The sequence below is a fragment of the Bubalus kerabau genome, chromosome 13, assembly GCF_029407905.1.
Source record: "Bubalus kerabau isolate K-KA32 ecotype Philippines breed swamp buffalo chromosome 13, PCC_UOA_SB_1v2, whole genome shotgun sequence".
In the NCBI taxonomy this organism is placed as follows: Eukaryota; Metazoa; Chordata; class Mammalia; order Artiodactyla; family Bovidae; genus Bubalus; species Bubalus kerabau.
Window position 1 is genome coordinate 18804014 of NC_073636.1, and position 22479 is coordinate 18826492.

The window sequence follows — 22479 nt, forward strand, 5'->3', positions numbered from 1 at the left end:
CAAAATTACTGAAAATGCTTTGGAAATGTTCTTAGTTTATTATTTTTATTATTTTGGAGTGAGAGAGAGGCTACTGATTTTCTTGTTCCTTTTTTAGCTTGAAATTCTTCTGTTATAAAAGACCAATAAGAAATACAATTGGTTAGTAGTAGCCTACACTCTCCACACTGTAGCCTGCCTCTTTCAAGCTCCAAATATAGCTTAGAATCTTACTTTCCTCCTTTAGTTTCTTAAAAAAAAAATTGTTCCTGCACTTCAGCTAATTCTGGGGTTTATCTTTCTGACAGAGTTCTTTGTGGTTCATACCACATTTTTGTTTCCTTCTTGGCCACGGTCCTGCCCCTCCAGTTTTTAGATAAACTGTTTTAAAAATGGAACTACCCAGTTAGTCAGATTAATTGCTTTGGATAATGCTGATTCATCTTTCTCAGATTGTCATGCTTTAGTGTCTTGAGTGCTGCAAAAGCAGTGATCTCTTTCAGGTGTGTAATGTGTGTTTTCTTGGACTTTTCAAATTTAAGTCTAGAGATGGTGTCTGCTTAGTCCCTTGTATTGTTATTACTAGTTCCACAACTGCATTCTCACTTTCTTCCAGGAGTCTTAACGGTCTGACTGATGAGTTCCTGTTTGGTCCAAATTATGAGTGAATTTGATTTTCTTCATACTTTTCCAACATTTCTTCAATGAGCTACATTAATTTTGTTAAAGAACAAAGTGTTATTAATTACAAAGAGTGAAACTGAGAATGATAACTTTTCTTACTGCTTCTTCAGAGGCAAGTCAAGAGTTCTTATGACATGCTCTTAGAATTCTAGAGTCATACCAGGAGGTTTCCCTTATGTCTTTATTCTGCACAAATTTGTGGTTAAAATATGTGTATATATTACTCAAACTCATGTCCATTGAGTCAGTGATGCCATCCAACCATCTCATCCTCTGTTGTCCCCTTCTCCTCCTGCCTTCAGTCTTTCCTAGCATCAGGGTCATTTCAGATGAGTCAGCTCTTCGCATCAGGTGGCCAAAGTATTGGAGTTTCAGCTTCAACATCAGTCCTTCCAATGAATATTCAGGACTGATTTCCTTTAGGATGGACTGGTTGGATCTCCTTGCAGTCCAAGGGACTCTCAAGAGTCTTCTCCAACACCATAGTTCAAAAGCATCAATTCTTTGGCGCTCAGCTTTCTTTATAGCCCAACTCTCAAATCCATACCTGACTACTGGAAAAACTATAGCTTTGACTAGATGGACAGTTGTTGGTAAAGTAATGTCTCTGCTTTTTAATATGCTGTCTAGGTTGGTCATAGCTTTTCTTTCAAGGAGCAAGTGTCTTTTATTTATTTATTTATTTTTTAGCAAGCGTCTTTTAATTTCATGGCTGTAGTCACCATCTGCAGTGTTTTTGGAGCCCCCCAAAATATGTCTGTCACTGTTTCCACTGTTTCCCCATCTATTTGCCATAAAGTGATGGGACCAGATGCCATGATCTTAGTTTTCTGAATGTTGGGTTTTAAGCCAACTTTTTCACTCTCCTCTTTCATCAAGAGTTCTTCTTCACTTTGTGCTATAAGGGTGGTGTCATCTGCATATCTGAGATGCTTTTCCAGGCAATCTTGATTTCAGCTTGTGCTTCATTCAGCCCAGCATTTCTCATGATGTACTCTGCGTACAAGTTAAATAAGCAGGGTGACAATATACAGCCTTGACGTACTCCTTTCCCAATTTGGAACCAGTCTGTTGTTCCATGTCCAGTTCTAACTGTTGCTTCCTGCCCTGCATACAGATTTCTCAGGAGGCAGGTAAGGTGGACTGGTATTTCCCATCTCTTGAACAATTTTCCACACAGTCAAAGGCTTTGGCATAGTCAATAATGCAGAAGTAGATGTTTTTCTGGAACTCTCTTGGTTTTTTGATGATCCAACGGATGTTGGCAATTTGATCTCTGGTTCCTCTGCCTTTTCTAAATCCAGCTTGAACATCTGGAAGTTCATGGTTCATATACTGTTGAAGCCTGACTTGGAGAATTTTGAGCATTAATTTGCTAGTGTGTGAGAGGAGTGCAATTGTGTGATAGTTTGAGCATTCTTTGGCATAGCCTTTCTTTGGGATTGGAATGAAAAGTGACCTTTTCCAGTCCTGTGGCCACTGCTGAGTTTTCCAGATTTGCTGGCATATTGAGTGCAACACTTTTCACAGCATCATCTTTTAGGATTTGAAATAGCTCAACTGGAATTCCATCACCTCCACTAGCTTTGTTCATAGTGATGCTTCCTAAGGCCCACTTGACTTCACATTCCAAGATGTCTGGCTCTAGGTGAGTGATCACACCATTGTGATTATCTGGGTCATGAAGATCTTTTTTGTATATCTGTCTATCTATCTTTGTTTTCTCTGGACAGTAAGTGGCAAATGCTTTTAGCAGGGCTTTGTCTATTTTGTTTCCTTCTTATTTGCTCCCAAATTTCTTCATGCTCCCACAAGTACATCTAATATTTCCCCTTATGATACATTTTCTGAACAAAGTGTTACCTTTAACTGGCAGCCTTGTGTTCCATTGTCTGTCCAGTCTTGATCCTATAAAGAATTTGTTCTTTTTTTTTGCTGATCAGTCTTTATTTAACGGCACATAAAGGTTAGAGTATTGCTGTATTTTGAGCAAATTCTCTGTCGCATAACCTTGAACAACTGGGCACTATGCTACTTCTTTCTGTGTTGTACGAGTCTGCAGAGGAAAGGGATTTTGGAGTTAAAATTGCTCCACTTTTTCCTCAAAGTATGTTTCCTTTATCTGGTTGGTACTTATCTTCAAAGCATAACTTCTGACAAGCCTGAAATGCTGATACAGAGTATCTCTTGGGTTTTTCCATTTCATATACTTTTATTATTTTTTTAAAACTAAGTAAACATTTGAATTACTGAAATTTGGTATCTGTAAATGAAAAATTAGTGCGTGATTTGAGTTCAGTATTTTAATGTCTGGATGTCAGATTTACATTTGGCAGGATTGCAAAACAGTGACAGGTACGTACATGCAGTTGATTTTAATTCAGGTAAAACTGTTTTCCCATCATAAGATCAGTGTGGTCTTTGAGTTGGTTGTGGTTTTCAATGGCTGCTTTTAAATGACAAATTAGTTCATGTGACATCATCATTATCCATTTACAGTGTCATTGGGTCATGTGTATTTAACTTATGCTAACTTAACTGTAAATGTTTGCTTAAAAAGAATTAATAGTATATATATATATTTTCCACGCAGCATTCTCTTGAACAAGTCAGACTTGTATTTACCACACTTCTTGTATTCAACCAAAGAAAGTGCAGTCTCTGCCAACACCACAGGAAAAACTGGCAGCGCTGGCACCATGGGCGAACCGGCCTTTGTGAGCGAGAATGCCGTACTCAAAACACCACGCACGCTGTATTGTGTGGTCTAGTCAAGGAATTTTCAGGGAGAATTTTGTCTTAAACCTTAGCCTTGGTCTTAGGAGCTCTGCATCAAAGGTGTGCTGTGAATTCTTTGGCCAGATCTACAGGGTGTAGTGGTGTACTTTATTATCAACAGCATTGAAGGATTATAAGTTTTTAATATTGAGAATTTAAGCTAGGTATGCTTTACTGTTCAAGCGTGAGCCACCCATGACCCTATTTAAATAGCTACATATTTTCACGCTCAGTTTGTTCACACAGTGACAGTGCATTTTTGTCATTGAGCTTGTTTTCTGTTGAGAAGTAGTAATGGCTGAGAAATGTGGGCTGTGTTAAGTAAACTGGAGAGCCACTGGTTTAAAGCAAAGAGGTGGGAGTCCTCCCTGGGAGCAGCAATGTGTTGTTTACTTCTGAACATTCATCCAACTGCAGTGGTAGAATTAAGTCCCTATTATTCTTTGTCTAACATGAAAGCTTCTCATTGAAAATGCAAGGCGCTTACGGGGCACTTTGAAGCCATCAAACTAAAGACAAGAATATTAAGAGCCCAGTGGATGGTTGGCCAAAGGACTCAAATGAGCAGTTTAAAAGGAGAGAATCAACTAGTAAAAAACCATGGAAAAACATTGAATAAACCTACTATTCACAGACTCACAAATTAAATGATCATTTATCTTATTAAATTGGTAAAACAAAAACTGCGTAACATACTCAATGCTCCAAAGTCACGGTGACCCTGTGTGTTTGGATCATCATGCCATTGCTGGTGCTTTTGTGCAACTGTACATTTCCTTCGAAAAGCAATTTGGCAAGATTATGAAGATCTGCAAAAATGTTCCTACTCTTTCATTCAGTTCCTGGAATAGTGTCCTCTGAAGATATTGTTTATCCCTAGGAAATTAAAATCATGGGTGAGGATATTCAGCCAGCATTATTTAAATTCTGAAATCCTCAGCATGACTTCAAAAGTCTAACATCAGGAAAATCATTAGGTAAGCCACAGTTTATTCATTAGAAGAAATAGTATGTAGCCTTTAAATGAATATAAAGGCTTTATAGTAAAGTGAAAAAAGGTTATACTAGGTTAAGTGAAAAAAGGTACAAAATTAAAGTGTACCCTACAGTTAGAAAAACATTAAACATGCTAAGGTAAAACCCAAATGTTATTTGTCGAGAGTGGAGAGTTAATGGATTTTTTTGTTTGTTTATAATTAAGAGCTTCATCAAAGTAAAGAGAAAATTAAAGAATTAGATAAGGCTATGGTAGGATGAAAATGAGATGCTGGGATGACTATATTTTGAATCCAAGGGAATGTGTCGGCTTCTTTGGTGTGCCGCCTGGTTCTGCCAGCAGTTCATTTGCTGTCTAAGTGGATTTCGCTTTCCTATCACCTGGGTATGCATGAGAAGTAATTTTGGTAGCTAAATGAACATGTTGAGGCCATATTTTAAAGTTCAAATTCCATCTGCTGAATGTTTGTTTTTGCTAAATGTATTTATTGCGTCTTCCTTTGCTCTAATGAGAATACAGACCAGAGAACCATATAGGAATAGATGGTTTTTTTCTTAAGTGTTTTAGAGTAAATCTTTGAATCATCAAATATTTTGACTCTCTTTTACTCCTCATTTTGGATCATTTCTATTATCCTGTTTACAGAAGTTCTGTCCTACCTTTGAGATGTAATTGATAGATTAATGACATGCTTTTTAGTGAAGTAATTACTACATTTTTCTTTATACAAATCTCTCAAAGATACTCAATCTTTACTAAGTAATTAAGATCACACGTTTTTGGATGAAGGTTGAAATTTGCACAAATGCTTATTCATACAGTGTAAGTGGGTCTTAGCCAAAGTGGCTCATTGGTAAAAAAAAAATCCACTTACCAACTGGAGATGTGAATTCAATCCTTTGGTTGGGAAGATCCCCTGGAGGAGGAAATGGCAACCCATTCCATTATTCTTGCCTGGAAAATCTCATGGACAGAAGAGTCCCAGAGGCTACAGTCCAAGAAGTGGGGCATGGCCGAGCATGCATGCACACTGTATACTGGTGACCTCCCAGTTTTTTTTTATTTGTACGTATTTTCCTTACTGTAGAAACTTAAAGTGGATTTCTAGAGAAAATGTTACAGGTCAGGAGGCAAGTCTGAGCAATGACGAATCTGCAGGGTATTGTGATCTACATATGACAGGTGGCCCAGCGCACAGAATGGGCAGTTGGTGTCCTGGAAGTTGAGGTGGGAGAGACCACCTGTGTGACAGGCTGCATGTGTAGCTTGGCCTTTTCTCCCTTATTCTCTAAGAAATGGGATCTTGTGAAGTTTGGGGCAGATGGGATTCCTGATGCTATCTGGGCAAGACTGTGGGCAGGGCCCTGTAGGGGATCTCAGTTGCAGGGATTAGCCAGAGGACCCGGGGGAAATATGTTGTTTTAGACAGTGAGCGATGAGCATCTAACTAAGATATCAGTGGGAATAGAAAGGGCTAATGCAAGAGACATGGATGCTTCTTTTGATACAACGTGAGAGGTGGGAGGCAAAGATGCCACTTGAAATTTGGATTGAGAGGGATAGAGAATTATTCAACCATAACTCAATTCCAGGTCAGCAATCATTTTTGTAACCCTGCATATCAATTTTCTCACTTAGAGACTACAAAATTAACCCGAAGTTTCCCTTAAACTTGAAGGGCAATGATTATCCACTTTTATGTAATCACACTTCCTGTTTTCTGAGGACAGTCCTAGGTTGTGATTGAGGATAATTTCTGACCCCTGATTTTTGGTGTACACATTTTGTCGGTGCGATATTATAGGAAGACTGTTGGGATTTCATCACTGCCACATGTGGGAGTGATCCTGTTTGATGAGTTATACTGTTTTGCTGCTGATATTTTATTACATTTTTCCCCCGGTGGGTTTAATTTTTTCTTCTTTTAAAGAAAAAGTTTTATTTATTATTGGCTGTGCTGGGTCTTTATTGTCTCTCATGGCTTTCTTTAGCTGCAGTATGAGGCATTGTCATTGTGGTGGCTTCTCTTGTTTCGGAGTTTACTGTGCTTTCAAAATGCCATGCTCCTCTAGAGCAGCACTTCTTCAGCTCACCTGCACACTGGGGATCTTGTGAAAGTGCAGGTTCTGATTCAGCGGGTCCAAGGTGGACCAAGAGTCTCCACTTCAGACAGGATCCCAGGTGGTGCGGGTGATGCTGGACCTTTGATGGTCAGGCACAGCAAGGCTCTGCAGGACGCTTCTACTTAAACTACATGCTTTGAAGATTACTTTTTGATGATGGGAAGGAACTCTACTGCTTCAGGCTTTTAGTGTTATTTGAACATTGCTGTGAAGGCGGATTTCATTTGCAACCTGATTTCCATATTACTGAAATATCAAAAAGAATCCCATCTCCCTTCTATAACTTACATTATAGAAATGTTAATATTTAGAAGAAGTTTTACCTGTTAAAATAAACTTGAGGTTTGAATAGTGATGCTTTCTACCATTGAAGTAACCTAAGATGCTTAATAGTAGCTTTGGTATATGTATAGTAGTTTCCAAATGACTTTCTGCAACCTGCAGTTCAGAGTAGACACAAGAAAAATGAGCAGGGTTTATTTTAATAATTTCAAACAAAATGGCTTCCTTTTATTTTGAATCATGACTTCACAGTGGAATAAAATGATGTCCTGTGAAAAATTTTGGAATTAGGTTAGTGAAATTTTCAACATCACTGTGTATCTGTCATATTTTGGTAGAAAATGATTTGAAGCAAAAATGATTTTAACTGTTTAAGAAGGTAATCATGATACAGAATGAAATTTTTCTTTCTTTGGGAGGTTAGCTCTTGATTTTATTATCCTTTTTTAAGAGAAATATCTATAAATAGACATTTTAAATAAAAGGAAATACAGAGAAATCAATTTTAAAAAACAAGTTGAGGGTTCAGGAGGGAGGTGACATATGTATACCTGTGTCTGATTCATGTTGATGTATGGCAGAGGCTAACGCAATATTGTAAAACAATTATCCTCCAATTTAAAAAAAAAGAAACAGGTTAAGAAAGTACTAAACTTGTCCAATTTCTAGCATCCATTTATTAATTACCTGGTATTTTGGAAATTTTTAATGTTTATTGTTTAATTGCTAACATTTAGGTACTTAAGATACTTTATATCTATATTTTTTAAGAAATTTTATTTTACTTTTTTGGTCATGCTACTTGTCTTGGGGAATTCCCCAACCAGGAATTGAACGCATTCCCCTTGCAGTGGATGCACAAAGTGCTAACCGCTGGACCGCCAGGGAATTACACACACACCTAAACGTATATATTTCATGTGTTGGTGCTGCTGCTGCTGCTGCTGCTGCTAAGTCGCTTCAGTCATGTCTGACTCTGTGCAACCCCATAGACGGCAGCCCACCAGGCTCCCCCGTCCCTGGGATTCTCCAGGTGAGAACACCGGAGTGGGTTGCCATTTCCTTCTCCAATGCATGAAAGTGAAGAGTGAAGTCTCTCAGTCGTGTCCGACTCTTAGCGACCCCATGGACTGCAGCCTACCAGGCTCCTCCGTCCATGGGATTTTCCAGGCAAGAGTACTGGAGTGGGGTGCCATCGCCTTCTCCATCATGTATTGGTGAAGTGAAGTGAAATCGCTCAGTCGTGTCCGACTCTTTGCGATCCCATTGACTGTAGCCTACCAGTCTCCTCAGTCTATGGAATTTTCCAGGCAAGAATACTGGAGTGGGTTGCCATTTCCTCCTCCATGTATTGGTAATCAACCTCAAAAGGGGTCACTTTATTAAACCGATACCTACTTTTTATTGTATTAAGAATTCTTAAGGATGTGTGTATAAAAACTTGAACAACATCCTTGATGTATTGTGTTGTAGGTACACTTCTGAATAGGAAATACAACATTTTGACAGTCTGGTAATAAAGTCACTTGGATGATTTCCCATTCACGTTTTTAATATAATTGAATCTCTCAGGGAACAACTTGATTTTTTGCCAACTTTAGTGTAATTCCGTTTGTTCAAATTCTAGTATGGTTATATTTGCCCTGGCTATTCTGAAGAGTTACTGGCTCAAGTTCTAGGTGTCAGCCACCTATAGTGGCAACTAGGAAACAATGTGTACACACACACATAATGCAGGGCAGACAGTGCTCCTGCCCCAGTTCTGTTAGCGCTGGCTGCTGCGATGGACCAGCCTGCCTGCCAGCTGCTTTAGCCGCTGCTTCCATAGCAAATGTGGGAAATTTTGCTCCAACACAGAGGATTGCAGAGAGGTTAGCTGCCTTGAGAGGGTGGGCTTCAAACCTGATAATGTGTACTGTGCAAAATCTGTATTTTATCTTTGAATCCTGTTTATATCCAACTCTGTTCATTTGGTTTATTCCTTCAGTTCACATGGGACTGAGTGTCTATTTTAAGCAGGTATTGTAATCCGATGGGTATATTTCTGCTGTACAGTGGACTGGGGCATTACGGAATTGTTGGAAAAAGCAGAACCCTTTGCTAGTTGGGATGAGCATAGGCAGTTCTGCCTTCCAGGTTGAAAAACTTCCTTGGTATTTGGATCCATGACTTCTTCCCACTGTCAAGGGCTGACCTGAGCTTGTTTCCAGGCATGACCTGTCTTTGTTGGCTTATCCTGTGAGCTGTTGGGAAATACTGTCATTTTAATTTGCTCTATTTCTGTGAAGCTCCATTAAACAAGGTCTGAGCTCACCCCATGGAAAAACTCCTTTGTTTCTGCCTAAAAGGACAGGGCGTTCATTTCTATCAGATCAGTTCCTTTAAATATACCAGCCTGGGCATGTGTGTGTCTTTGCTTAAACACCTATTGCTTCATAAGATATACCACAGAATTGGAAGAGGCAGGGAAAACTGTTTCTCAGCTGGCATTAAAAGCAGACACCAAAAAAAAAAAAAAGGTAGCAAGTTGTTGTAAGGCTTACATGGGTGGGACTGGCCGACATTACTTTTCTTTCTTAGTTCTGTGCTAAGTATTTTTGGCTTTAGAAAATTGTTTTGAACTAACAACATGCGGGTTGATGTGCCCTGCTAATTGCACGGCAGTGATCTTGACACAGGTGGTAATAGGAGCAGCAAATGTCCATTGCTTATGCCCATGTGCCAGGCACGGTGCTTCACACAGGGAGTCTCCCATCTGGCGGGTGCGATGATTACTGTTGTTCTCAGAAAATGAACCTGGGAGGCTGAGGGATGCTGAGTCTAACAGCTGGGATGGGCAGAGCTGCACCCCTGCTTTTGCAGGGTACCCGTCCTGGTGAATGGCTTCATTACTGCTGTGCTTTGTCCACATTTGCTTTCAGAGGCCAGAACACTTAAAATCAAAGGAGTACAAACTTAAAAACTGCTATGAATTTTGTGTAGTTTCTTGAAGAAAATCGTGAATGCTTGCATATTTTAAAATGACAGATTGTATTTTTTTTTAAGTTTTTTTTTTTTTTGATGTGGGCCATTAAAAAAATTTTATTGAATTTGTTAAAATATTGCTTGTTTTATGTTTTGATTTTTTTTGCCATGAGGCCTCTGGGATCTTAACTCCCCAACCAGGATCAAACCCATACTCCCTGCAGTGGAAGATGGGAGTCTTAATCACTGGGCCTCCAGGGAAGTTCCTAAAATGGCCAATTTTAATACCAGGTCTTCCTCCCTCGCCCCTCCTTCTCATCAGCCGGAAGAGCATTTGCTTGTTGTTTGGTTGTTCATTCCAGAGCAACCTCATAGACTTTTAGGGTTTGAGTTCCCAGAGGAACATTGCAAAACCTCCCCAAATCTGGTGATTTTAGACCTTGAAGGTCATGGAGTCCGAGGATGGCAAATCCATGGCCTCTTGTTGCTGCCCATCTTTCGAATCTGGTGGTTTTTGAGAACTGGTCGCATGCTCTTTGTCTGGAGTCCCCACGTAACCTCAGTCATCGCAGACCCCACCACTGGGACATTGAAACTGGAACTTGACATGCAGTTTATTCGTCCCCTCTAATTTACTCTCAGAGCAGACATTCTGGGTCAGGTTCCTGTGGTCTGCGGGGTGAGTCATCTGTCCACAGTTACATACCTGGTAAGTGGCAGGCGAGTTTGGACTCCTGGTCTCATGCTTGCCTCTCTAGTAGGCCACCCTGCTGCTCTGTGAGTGAGCTCCAATCCCATGACGCACCTGCTCAAAAATGGCTACCCAACATGAAAAGTTGGGTGAAGGATACTTTATCAAATCCAGGTAAGCCATTCTGTTTGGGGTTCTTAGCAGAAGTGATGGGATGATCAGAGCTCAAAGCTCTGTCTTCAGGGAGTTTACAGGCAAGCTCAGGGCTAGAGGTATAAGCTGAGTTCAGGAATATTGAGAATACCAGGCAAAAGGAATGATTTTAAACAGAGGGAGGAAATGCTTTTGCAGCTGGAGAGATGATCATTGGCTGAATAACGAGGAAAGATGTTGGAGGGGAGATAGCACTTAGTAGATCTTAATAGAAGAACAGATAAGTGGGCATGTTGGCTGAGACAGTGTTGGCGAGCCACAGAGGTAGCAGAATGGCTCATATCTGAGGTGCAGGGAATATTCGACTGGATAATGTAGCTGCATGTGGCAGATAAGATGGAAAAACAGCATCTGTAATAGATGGTCTTGAATGTAGGGCCATCAGCTGAAATCTAATTTAGGAAGTTATTGGGAGCCGCTGAAGATTTTTGAGCAGGGGAATTAAGTAATCGGGGCTATATTTTAGTGAGACAAAGCTGGCTTTGGTGGAAAGGGCAGATCAGAACAGAGGACCCGTCCCCTTATTCTGAGTTAATGTCATTTAGGGAAAGAGCCACAGAGACTCAGCAGCTGAGGGTTTAGGCCTTAGAGGCACTTAGGCCTCACACCCAATTTCAGACACAAATGGATGTTGTCAGTCTAGAAGGAGGGTATGCTGGAGCAAGCTTTTTGAAAGTAAATGGCGGCAATTGTGCTGCTGAGGCGGGTGTTAATTAGAAGGCACGATGTGGGGAGTTGTCATTCTCGGGAGTGTGGCATGGTTGTGGCGTGTTGTGTGTGATGCGGATGGATGTATAATAGAAGAACACTGGGTATGGTTTTAAACAAAGAAAAAATGGACAGATATTTGTCTAATGTCATTCTTTTTAAAAGTCTCAGTAATCAGTCTGTTAGGGTTAATGACTGTGCTGATGTATAACCTAGTTTTTTTTTAAAGACCTTTGAATTATTTGGAGTGTTTTGGTTGTTTTTTCATGGTATGTAAAGTGCTAAAAGTATTGTTCTACTCTTCGAATGAAAGAACCTGAGAAACCTTGAGGCCTTTTCATTTGTATAATCCTTTTCCAGCTGAAGTAGTTTGATGGAGAAGAGGGCGGTTCTATGTTCTGTTGTGATTTTCCTCAGTGACTCTCCATCAGTGTTTGGTTAAGAAGTCTTTTTTGACCAAACCCATCTTCCCTAAATGTCCCCGCTCCCACTACCTCCTTAAACACACTACTCAGTCCTTTTCTCGCTCTGCCTCACCCACGCCTGTTGTTCTCAGTGGTCCCGTGGAGTTTCCGGTGTGCTTTCACTGTATGTAACGTGTTGTTATACGTGCTCTCACCCACTTGTGTTCCTATCAGACCATGGTCTCCATGAGAGCACCACAGATCCGCTCATCTTCCACCCCGCTGTGTACGTGCTGGGTGGATGTCAAATAAACTGAGGAACCAATATGCACTTACAGTGAAACTCGAGTGGGCTTTTGGGAGTAAAATGAGAGCTCTTGTAATTGCTGGAATATATGCAAATGCTTCCGGAGAAGGCAATGCCACCCCACTCCAGTACTCTTGCCTGGAAAATCCCATGGACGGAGGAGCCTGGTGGGCTACAGTCCATGGGGCTGCTAAGAGTCGGACACGACTGACGCGACTTAGCAGCAGCAGCATGCAAATGCTTCAGTATATGAGGGAGGTAGATACTGTTGAGCATTCCCTCCCTTACTTTATAGATCAGAAGAGTGAGGCTTATAGGTCACCCAGAGAATATCAGAGGATACAGAAAAGGCATTGATGGACCTCTTCATTTTTGTATCTAATGCTTGTGAAAAGCCTTCAGATAGATTATTTTAGGGCACTCATAGGGTTAGCAGTGCTGTGCGAAGCATTGGAGGGTACACGAAAAAAATTAGTCATGCTTTGATCCTAGAAGGGCTGTCACTGAAATGGTAGTGTAATATACAGATGTAGAACCCAAAACATTTATGAGAGTGTGTCTGTGGTCCAGGGACAGTCTAATTGAAGAGTCACTGAAGACATTTTGGACGGTGGGCAAAAGTTGGGCTAGCTCTTGTTCACCAGTTTAAGATTGGCCCCTTTTGAATGGGGGTGTAAATGTGAGTATGGTAGAAAGGGGGCTCAGAATGAATTCAGGGCTGGCTGCGTTCTTTGGTGATGCTGAATTTTCTGTTCAGAGACTTTCAATTAAATCCGTTGAAGGCAGTCTTTTAAGGGAGAAAGAACTTAGCTGTAGCGGTGGGTCAGTAGGCAGTGACAGAGTTGGTCAGGGTGGGAGCCTCAGCACTGTGGCTGAGGCTGCAGTGCCGTGTCACCTGCAGAGCCAGTCCTGAGGTTCAGCCATGTCCTCACCCCTGTTGGACAGCTGCAGAGCCTGCCTCAGAGCAGAATGTGGGGCAGTGTGGTTCTATGGAGAGCCTGGCTTTGTTGACGGTGACATCAGTGTGAGGTTGAGATGGGATGGGATGATGGACATCATTCGGCTTTGACGGGAGGCTGACATCAAAGGAGTTTATTGAATTTACTGATGGAAGCCTAGGAAGGGGAGGTGACATGCATGCCTCTTCTTTGGTTGATGAGCTGTGAGGGCTGAGCACAGAGTTGACAGTGAACTCGGGCTCAGTGCTAAGAACTGGGTATCTACCTGTTTAGACCTAAGGCAGTGACACCTATTAGAGCTCTGTCTCTGTGCTGGGCTGGAGCCACACCCCGACTGTGCTCACAGGTGGTGGCATGTGTGCAGGGCTGCAGCCAGGGCTGGGAGCCAGCGACCAAGCTGTTTGAGGATAAAGGTGGACAAGGGCCAAGTAAGGGCTCTTTTCCCTTGTCCCTCTGTGGTGACACTCTGAGTGATACTTTCAGGGCTGTATATGGTAAACTTGGACGTCGGAAGATCCTTTGAGCACTGAAGTCCAGTGAAGTAATGGAACAGACAACATAAGGGGACAAAACAGCTGTGCGTGTTCTTTTAAAAAACAAACTCATGCTTCTTTCAGATAGAGTGGAATCTTATCACCTAACATTTTGTATTTTGATCTTTTATTTCTCTCAAATTCTTAGAAATTTGGAGGTCACACAAAAATGATTATTTACTACTTTAAAAACACAATTTTTCTTCTATTAATATTTTAAACATTCTCAAAGGCTTATATGTTTCTTTGTATGGATATACTATTTACTTTTCTTCCGGGATATTTAAATTGTTTTTATAAATAACCTTGCATTGAGCTTGTTTGTATGTAAATACTTATCTAAATGTCTAATATAGTCTTTAGATTCTAAAAGGAATTATTCTAAAGAAACAAACTGCATATATTGCCGTGTTCTTTTTAGAAGGGCTGTAATTGTATAGCCTCATCAGCACACCAACGTTTATGAAGGTAATGCATTTCACCTTTCTCTACTAGATTCTGCTATTTAAAATTTTTTGCTAGATTTATTCAGAAATCATAATTAAAAAGTCTGCTGTCCTGGTGGTCCAGTGGTTAAGACTGGGCTCCCAGTGCAGGGGGCGTGGGTTTGTCCCTGCTTGGGAAACTAGACCCACATGCCGCAACTGTAAGATCCGCACGCTCCAACTAAACTTCCTGCACGTGGCAACCAAGGCCCGGCCCAGCCTAATAAATATATAAATAAATAGTTTTTAGTCTGCTGTTGTCCTAGGTTTCCTGTAACTTTACCGAGGCAAAGTGTCCCCTGCTACACTTGTGTCCAGCAGTGTTTGGATTGCAACAGTAGCAGGAGTGGACATGTTGGTTAACTAGAACCCCAGAGAGAACGGGAGGCCACTTTGCAAAATGCTTCTGTTTGTAGTAGCAATAAGTCATTATTGGTCACCTCGAATTAGTTCAGTTAATTGAGGCTGAATTAAAAAGACATGGAGCCGGTTGACTTTCTTGGGATGCTCAGAGTGCAGGAGCACTTCGCGGGGGCCTGTCTGTCCCTCAGGGCCTCAGAGCTGCATTTGTTTCTTGCTTCCCTGCGCCCAGAGGAGCGAGGTGCCGCATTGATCAGCTGCTGGGCTCCTCCTGCCCCTCCGTCTCCTTTTCCCGTCTAATGTTTAAGTGCCCGTCTTCCAACTAAAATCATTTACGTCTTTGATTCAGTCTTGTCTCCTTAGAATCCAGGCTCTATTATAGCAAGCTCTTGGTTTTTCTGGCTTGTGCTGTCTCCCCAGAATCTGGCCTGTAAGCGGTGCTGAAGGAGGCTCCCTGTTGCCCATGGAGACAAGTGTAGACTGTCACCCCATCTTCAGTTTGCCCCGGCGGCTTTCCCAGAGCATCTTCCTGAATGACACTGCCCTGCATCCACATGTGCGCCCTGCCTGTGGTGCCCTGCTGCCCGGGGGCCTCCTGTCTCTGACGCCCCGTTTCACATGGGGCCTGGCAGAGGACTTGTTGAGTGTTTAGCGTTCAACTCAGTGTTTTGCTGATATCCCTGACAAAACCTTCCCTCACATCCTAACTGGCTCTAGTCTTGCTTCTCTGCATCCCGGAAAGTCATCCTGTGCCTTAAGAGTGACCTCTAGCTGTGTGTGGTTATGTCTTTGTGCCTCTGCAGTGGGGACTCCCTGCTCACCCAAGTTCTTGGCCCAGCAGTGCCTGGGGCTCAGGCAGCTAAAGGCTCACTGGACTTTTCATTCACAAGTCTTTGTTTCTCAAACTGTCTGCCCGCCCCCCCCCGCCCCGCCCCTTTTCTCAATTTGTTTCTCATTTTACCTCTTCAGTTGTATTTTTTTGGTCTGTGAAATAGTTAAAATATTACAGCCGGTGGGGATCTTGGCCAATATCTAGCCTCATTGGAATATGTACCTGTACTGGGGTTTTTCCATTAAGCTTTGCCCCAGGAGTTTCGGATTAGCTTTGGGGCTGGTAGCAAATGTAGATAATTGTTTCCTGATTAGGAGTCAGATTTGACACTTCCTATTGAAATGTTTTGCTGTCTGGGATATGAAGCAGATGGTCGCTTATGACAGAACAGATGTCTGTGTTGAATCAGAGCCTTTTAATCTGCTCTGTACCTTGAGGTGTTTCCCTTGGCAAATACTCACTTCTGACCTACTTGTTTCAGTTTTGGGTGTTTTTCCCTGCTGAGGGGCTATATAGATCCTTACAAAGAAGTCTGATAAAGTATGACTAGAACATAAGTAAGTTAGTATTGGTTAATCCACGTGCTTATCTGAGTGCAAGTCCAATGTCTTGATTGACTGGGTAAGTGGTAATTTGTTGATTAACACTCTGTTAACATGAACTACTGATCATAACTCTGAAAAAGTCATTTCACTTAAATATAGTTTGACTCTTCAGATTATCTGTTGAACTCAGGCTGTTGGTGGATTGTATGGTGGAAAGTTAGCTGTGTCATAAGACCAGTGTAGATTTAAGCATGACCTTGCAATGCTGTGCTTCAGTTTCCTCATCTGTAAAATGGGAGTGAGCAAGGGTGGTTATAATAGTATTACTTTTCGGACTGAGTAGGGGTTACATGAGTTTATGAATGGAAAGTGCCAAGAATGCTTACTGGCTCCTAGTCACTGCAGAAATATTAGCTCTGTCACTAATATCATCGATGTATCATCATTGCCATCCTCATCTGAGAAGCTGGAGCCCTCGCTGCCCATGTGCACAGTACAAGAGACTGGAATAAGGGCCAGATCTGAATAAGGAGTGTCCAGCTGAGACCTCTGTGTGGTCTGCCCAGCTTGGCTTTGTTTCACTTTCTAAGGTGCTGATTGTGCCAGCTGTTCCCTGGGATGTGTAATGTCTGTGGACAGTTTCTGTTTGAAAGTATAGGTTTTTGAGAGTCACAGACATAGAGAACAGACTTGTGGTCAAGATGAACTTGTTTGTGCCGTTAAAATTATGAATGTAAACTAGTGCATCAAAATAGCACTGTTAAGTGAAATTGAATTCTCTTTTGTGGGTGTTGTTCATATACATGTATGTGTTATATTGATACATCTCATGGGTTCTCAAGCAGCGTGTGTAAAGCTGCTTATGCATGTGGAAGCAGTTTTTCAAGCTCCATCCTGGAGCCCTCTTCCTTCCTAGTTCCTTTATCATGGCATCCATCATTTCCTTTGTCATAGCACTTTGTTCCTTTGAGATATCCTATTCTTAAATAGAAAGTAATAGACCTTTTTAGGGAGAGAAGAGAGTAAAGTACTACAAAGATACCACAGAAGGAAGGCATATGTCTTTGCTTAACGTTGATTCTCCAGGGAAATCTACTCATTTAAGTGTCATGGGAGGAATGCCAGTATCATTTATGTGACTTGGTAGAAGAAATGAGCCATAATTTGCCTCTGAAAATCTAGGAATACTATAGTTTGGCTATACTTCTAAAATATTTCACTGATCATTTTCTTAGAGTTAAAGAATAAATCCTAATTGCTTAGTTTTAAACTACCTTAGCTAATATAGTATGTGTGTAACCTTTTTTTTTTTAATGTTTGAAGAATAATAAATCCAAATTAGGATTCTTTTTGTTTTCAATAAGGCCAGATACTTGAATATATTTGTGCCTTAAACAAACAAAAAGATTGGCTGAACTTTATGGCCAAAAAATGTTTTGTCTTCTATGATGGGCTCTATATAAAAAAGTCTATTAATTATCTAATTTATATAATTTATCTATTGTGGAATAAAAATTACCCCAAAATATAATGGCTTAAAACCCCAGGTGCTTATTAACTTGTTTCTGGGGGGCAGGACTCGAAGCGTGGCTGGGCTAGGGGCTTTGGCTCATCTCTCAGGAGACTGAAGGTGGGAGTGGGACTGGGGAATCTGCTGAGCTCCACTCATGTTGCTGTCAGCTGGAGGCCCTGGTTCCTCACTACAATCAGTGAGCACCCAAAACAGAGGCCACCTGCTTTTTATAACCAATTTGGAAGTGACAGTCTGTTCCTTCTTCTATATTCTGTTCATTAGAAGTAGACCAAGGAGAAGAGATCACACAGGGGCATAAACAAGAGATGAAGATCATGGGGGTGTTTTAGAGGCTGTCTCCCTTATTATATTTACTTATATAATGTACAGTTTTCTAGATCTTGGAATTATACTGAACTTGTTGAAAACTGAATACCTCATGGCAACGTGAAAGATTTTGATGGGTAAAATTATGTTTCTGAAAATTAATAAAGAAATCTCCAAGGAAAATGAGGATTTTTAAAATTCATAAATGTTCAGAGCTGATCTTGAAAGTAAAGGGGAAACAGAAAATGTAGTGGTATATGCAGAGCTTCTCACTATATTAAAACATTACATTGTAAGAGTTGTATTTCATATGTGAACTGACTTATGAATCACCACTGGGGGTGAGCTTTCATTCAGTCATCTAATTTAATATTAGTTTTTACCTCGGCATTATTATGTGGGCTGAAATCCGAGCACTTAACATGTTGTTTGCTTCAAAGAATTTTACCTTGATTTTGGGTACAGAGTGATGAATTGGCTGCCCTAAATCAGTTCTCTCAATTCTTTTTTAGATTGATACTTTTTCTTTACCCTCTTTTCACTTGCTTTAATTTGGAATATTTGATTGCTAAGTATGTCATCCTTAAATGAAGTGTTTGAGGCAGAACGTTCTAGAAGCTTATTTTCTCTTTTCTCTGGGGTGCTGAATAGACTACAAATCTCCTGGGAGATAATCTGGAGGATTCTAACTAAGGATGAGATGTTTTCCTTAAGCAGGGCCCCTTGTGAAACAGGTCTCAAGAGTACATTGTATCTACTATGAAGTCTGTTAAGTGCAGATACAGTATTTATTGGTTACATTTATACTTAGTTTTTCTTTGAAGGTGATAGTTAGGTCCTAAGTTTAGAGATCTGACATTGTGGCTAAAATCCTCTGTCAGATCTCTTTGTATTCTCTTCCATGCAGTATATTTCTGTGGTTTCCTATTTCTGCTCTTAGTACTGAGTGTTGACTAATGGAAGCAGTAGTATTTTCTCTTTGTTTATTTCTGTCCTCACTTACCTTCAGTGCCTGTGCTTCCATAGCTTTTCTTTTCTCTTTCCCCTTTCTGCTCTTCTTGGGCAGCAGTATCTAAAAGCATCCCCCGTGAATCCTCTGTTTGCATAACCTATTTTGTCTGACACAGCCTTCTGTCATGACTTGGTTTAGCTGTCTCGGTCACACCCTTTATACAATGGGGGATTTCCAGTGCTGTTAAGCCCTCCTTGTCCCTGGGGTCCAAGGTGTGCCTTTCAGAGGGCAGGGCCAGAACTCTCCAGGTCTTACATTTTAGGTGGGAGCTCATCTTAGGAATTGTTTTTTCTGTGAATGAGTAACAGTGAAATTAATCCAAGCTCAGTGCTGAAATGAAAACACATTTGCATGTTACAGTGTTAAGTTGAAGGTCCATAGTACTTACCTGCCCCAGTGAGAAAATAATTCATCATCAGGTGTAGTTATGTAGAGAGCATGATGTGGTAGAGCAAAAAGGAAACTGCTGGCGAAACAGCGACTCTGAAATTCACTTGGCTTCTCTAAAGTCCTTCGTTTTGAAACGTCTCTCCTTCACTTGAACGTCAGATGGACCTCAGTGTGGTGGGGAGGTTTCGGAATTACCTACTACTTTGCAGCCACAGTGCTTGGAAAAATTACTTCATCTCTCTGGACCTGGGTTTCCTCATCTGTAAAACGGGGAGATTGCCAGTTTCCTTGAGAGATTGGCTGGAGGTTCTATAAGAATGTGTGAAATAACATCTAGCACAGTGGGTGGTAATTGGTGGGTATTCCACACTCTCTCCGGAGAAGGAAATGGCAACCCACTCCAGTATTCTTGCCTGGAGGATCCTGTGGACGGAGGAGCCTGGTGGGCTGCTGTCCGTGGGGTTGCACAGAGTCGGTCACGACTGAAGCGACTTAGCATGCATGCATGCATTGGAGAAGGAAATGGCAACCCACTCCAGTATTCTCGCCTGGAGAATCCCAGGGACAGAGGAGCCTGGTGGGCTGCCATCTATGGGGTTGCACAGAGTCAGATACAACTGAAGCGACTTAGCAGCAGCAGCAGCAGCCACACTCTCTCTTTATTCAGTTGATTCCTTCTGTGTCAATGCTATGACCTGAGTTGTGTGAGGTTTTGTTAAAGTGGCACCTTTCAATGATGATGGTAGCATGTCCAGCATGGTCTAGGCAGCTAGTGAATAACAGAGAAACACGGAGCAGGTGTAGCGGGTCAGGAACAGATGTGATTTAGAAGTAAAGAGCAAGGTGGGCTCATAACTGAGTTGACAGTAAGGAGTTAGTTTAGAAGAGTGATTTCATGCCCCCAAACTTTATGTGTAAAAAGGCAGCTTTGCCTTAAAAGAGAGATTTTTAGAACATCTCTGTGAAGCACCAACAGTGAATCCATCCAGGTGTAAGGGCAAAATGAGGCATCACATGTTGGGTATTTTACAACAGTTGTGAGAAAAAATGTGTCCCTTAAAAGGGCAAGAGGGGACCAGAAGCTTTGGCATGGTTTTAGATTGTCCAGGGGAATTTGCAGTGGTTTTCAGGATGTACTCTAAGAAAACAGATTGTTTCAGAGTCTCAGTGAGTGGATAAGGAGACAGGAGGTGAGGGGCAGGTAGGTCCCTGAGCTCACAGCTTCTGTGAATTTCCTTCACCAGATACTGTTGTCTAAGAAGGCAAACTTTATTTATTTATTTTTAGTTCATACTGATGTTCAGTTATGAAGTCTCAGAATCCAGGCTGAGAAACTAGCCCTGGAAAGCACATGGGGGCACAGAGGAAGGAGTGTTAAATCATCTTGTTTTTGGTGAATCTTCTACTAAAAGATTCAGCCCAGATCAGTTGAGGATTGTTTAGGTTAGAAACAAAATGCCCACATGCTTTAAATGAAGGCTTTAACCATATACAGTAGAGCTTGCATTTTGTGGTGTGAAGTCACTGGTGTGTATACGTCATTTGGTGGGTTAGGATTGAAGGGAGGGGGGAGGAGAAGAAAGCATTGCTAAATCAATGACAATTAAAATATTTCCTTTTACCCTGTCAGTCTTAGTAAAAACTTTGCTTCCAGTCCTCTGCTAAAATTTGTGCAGGCTCTAACTGGTGTCCTGTTACAACTGTTGTAAGTACCTGAATACTTACCTGTATCCCAGCTGGTATTTTGATAGATAGGCAGCAACAGACTATACAATTGCATTAATTAACCAGAGCGTCAGTTCCTTTCTGTGTTACTTTCCATGCCACATGGTAAGGTCTCGGGAATATTTGTGCCTTTGGCATTTTGAATGACTGCATTCAGGACTTTACTTACAGTGGTCTGGTCTCATGTGGTGGGGGGACGTGCAGGTAAAATCAGGGGTGTGTCAGGCAGAAGTGGCAGCCCGGGCTCATGATTGGCAGCAGCGCACCTGTTCTTCAGGGTTTGCCCAGAGCGTGGCTGCCGGCCTCTCCAAGAGCCTGGTGCTCTTGGTTTGTTTTTCTTTTGGTCAGTCCAGGTGCCCTTGGGTTGTGGCTAGTGCGTCATCCAGTTCTGCTCCTCAGCATTGTGGGTAGAGAGGAGAGGCTTCCTGGGTGCACACATGTAGCCGGGTTGGGTTATGAGGCCCGTCCTGGGTCCAGGACCGCAAGGCCAAGGCCGCCGAGTGCATCAGAAGGGGTTCACCTGCTGCTTTGGTTCCTTTCTTCCATTATGACATCTCATGATGGGACATTTGGAAAAATTGGTTGTGGTAGAAGAAGCGTTTCCACTCTAAATTGGAGACCAGTCCCTGTCAGTATTCGGATTAGTAAGTACAGGCTTCCCTGGAATGAAAACTTTTGGCTGAGGTATTCTCAGACAGCCCCTGGCCATGCACTTGGGGAGAATGGCCACCCATCAAAACCCTGTCTTCCGGGGTTGCCAAATACTAGTCTTTTCAGGTTCGGTGGTGTGACAGGTGACAGCATCCTCCTGCTGGTTAAGGACAGGTGTCATGAGTTGGATCTGCCTCTTGAATTTTGTTTAGATATTTTGTAAAGAGATTCCATTGAATTGAGAGACAGAAGTATTTGAGGTCAGTGACTACACTTGACCCCATAAGATACTCTAAAATGGTCTTCCCGTCCATCAGCTCCAACAACCTCAGTGTAAGTACCTATATATATATATATTTATTTATTTCAACCCCCCACCCCAATACGTTCTTAGCCTTTGCTCTGTTTTAAATGACTTCGTAAAAACTTATCCCCTTAAATAATACAAAAAGCTGCCTTAAGTTGGTGAAGCTGCCAGGCCGGAAATGCTTTCTGCATAATCATAGGCTGCTGTGAATACATTATTTTCGGTTGTCTCACTGAGTTTGAACTGGGGACAAGCAGGAGACGGCCTTTCTTGTACACGTCTGTGATTAGCAGATGGGTTGCTGTCTCCTGGTTAAGCTTGTCCCCACTAGTACTTCTAGTTCACAGTCACCTGAGAAACTGGGTTTTTGTTGTCCCACAGAAAAATCTCCCACAAAAATAAATTATTCTCTAAGAAGATAACACTAAATTTTAGTTTACTGGGATAAGCACTAGATTAACAAATTAAGAGAACTACGTATTTCAGATATGTAACCAATTTGACCTCCCTGTCTTACAAGTGTGCTTACTTGCACTTACTTACAAGTACTTACTATGCAGGAGTGAGGTGCTCTTGTGGTTTTTTTTTTTTTTGATAAAAAATTATTATTATTATTTTTTTGATGTGCCAGGTCTTAGTTGCAGCATGTAGGATCTTCGATCTTCATTGCAGCATGCGGGATCTTTAGTTGTGGTGTGTGGGATCTGGTT

At 41.6% G+C, this 22479-nt stretch overlaps 1 protein-coding gene across 33 annotated transcripts in view; it reads left to right on the forward strand.

Moving 5' to 3' along the window:
• Positions 1–22479, forward strand: part of PARD3 (par-3 family cell polarity regulator) — a 579492-nt gene that overhangs the window by 32040 nt on the left and 524973 nt on the right. Inside the window, exon 2 of one of the 33 annotated variants that reach the window (XM_055543709.1) lies at positions 21675–21795. The exons of 24 other annotated variants lie outside the window; for them this stretch is intronic. In XM_055543709.1, coding sequence (XP_055399684.1) covers positions 21760–21795 — 36 coding nt within the window. In that variant the 5' untranslated portion in view covers positions 21675–21759. Of the gene's footprint in view, positions 1–11145; positions 11524–11986; positions 12008–13110; positions 13667–13948; positions 14709–15462; positions 15921–21674; positions 21796–22479 lie in introns of those variants that run through there. 8 more of the 33 variants (XM_055543707.1, XM_055543700.1, XM_055543729.1 and 5 more) reach the window with 8 other exon arrangements.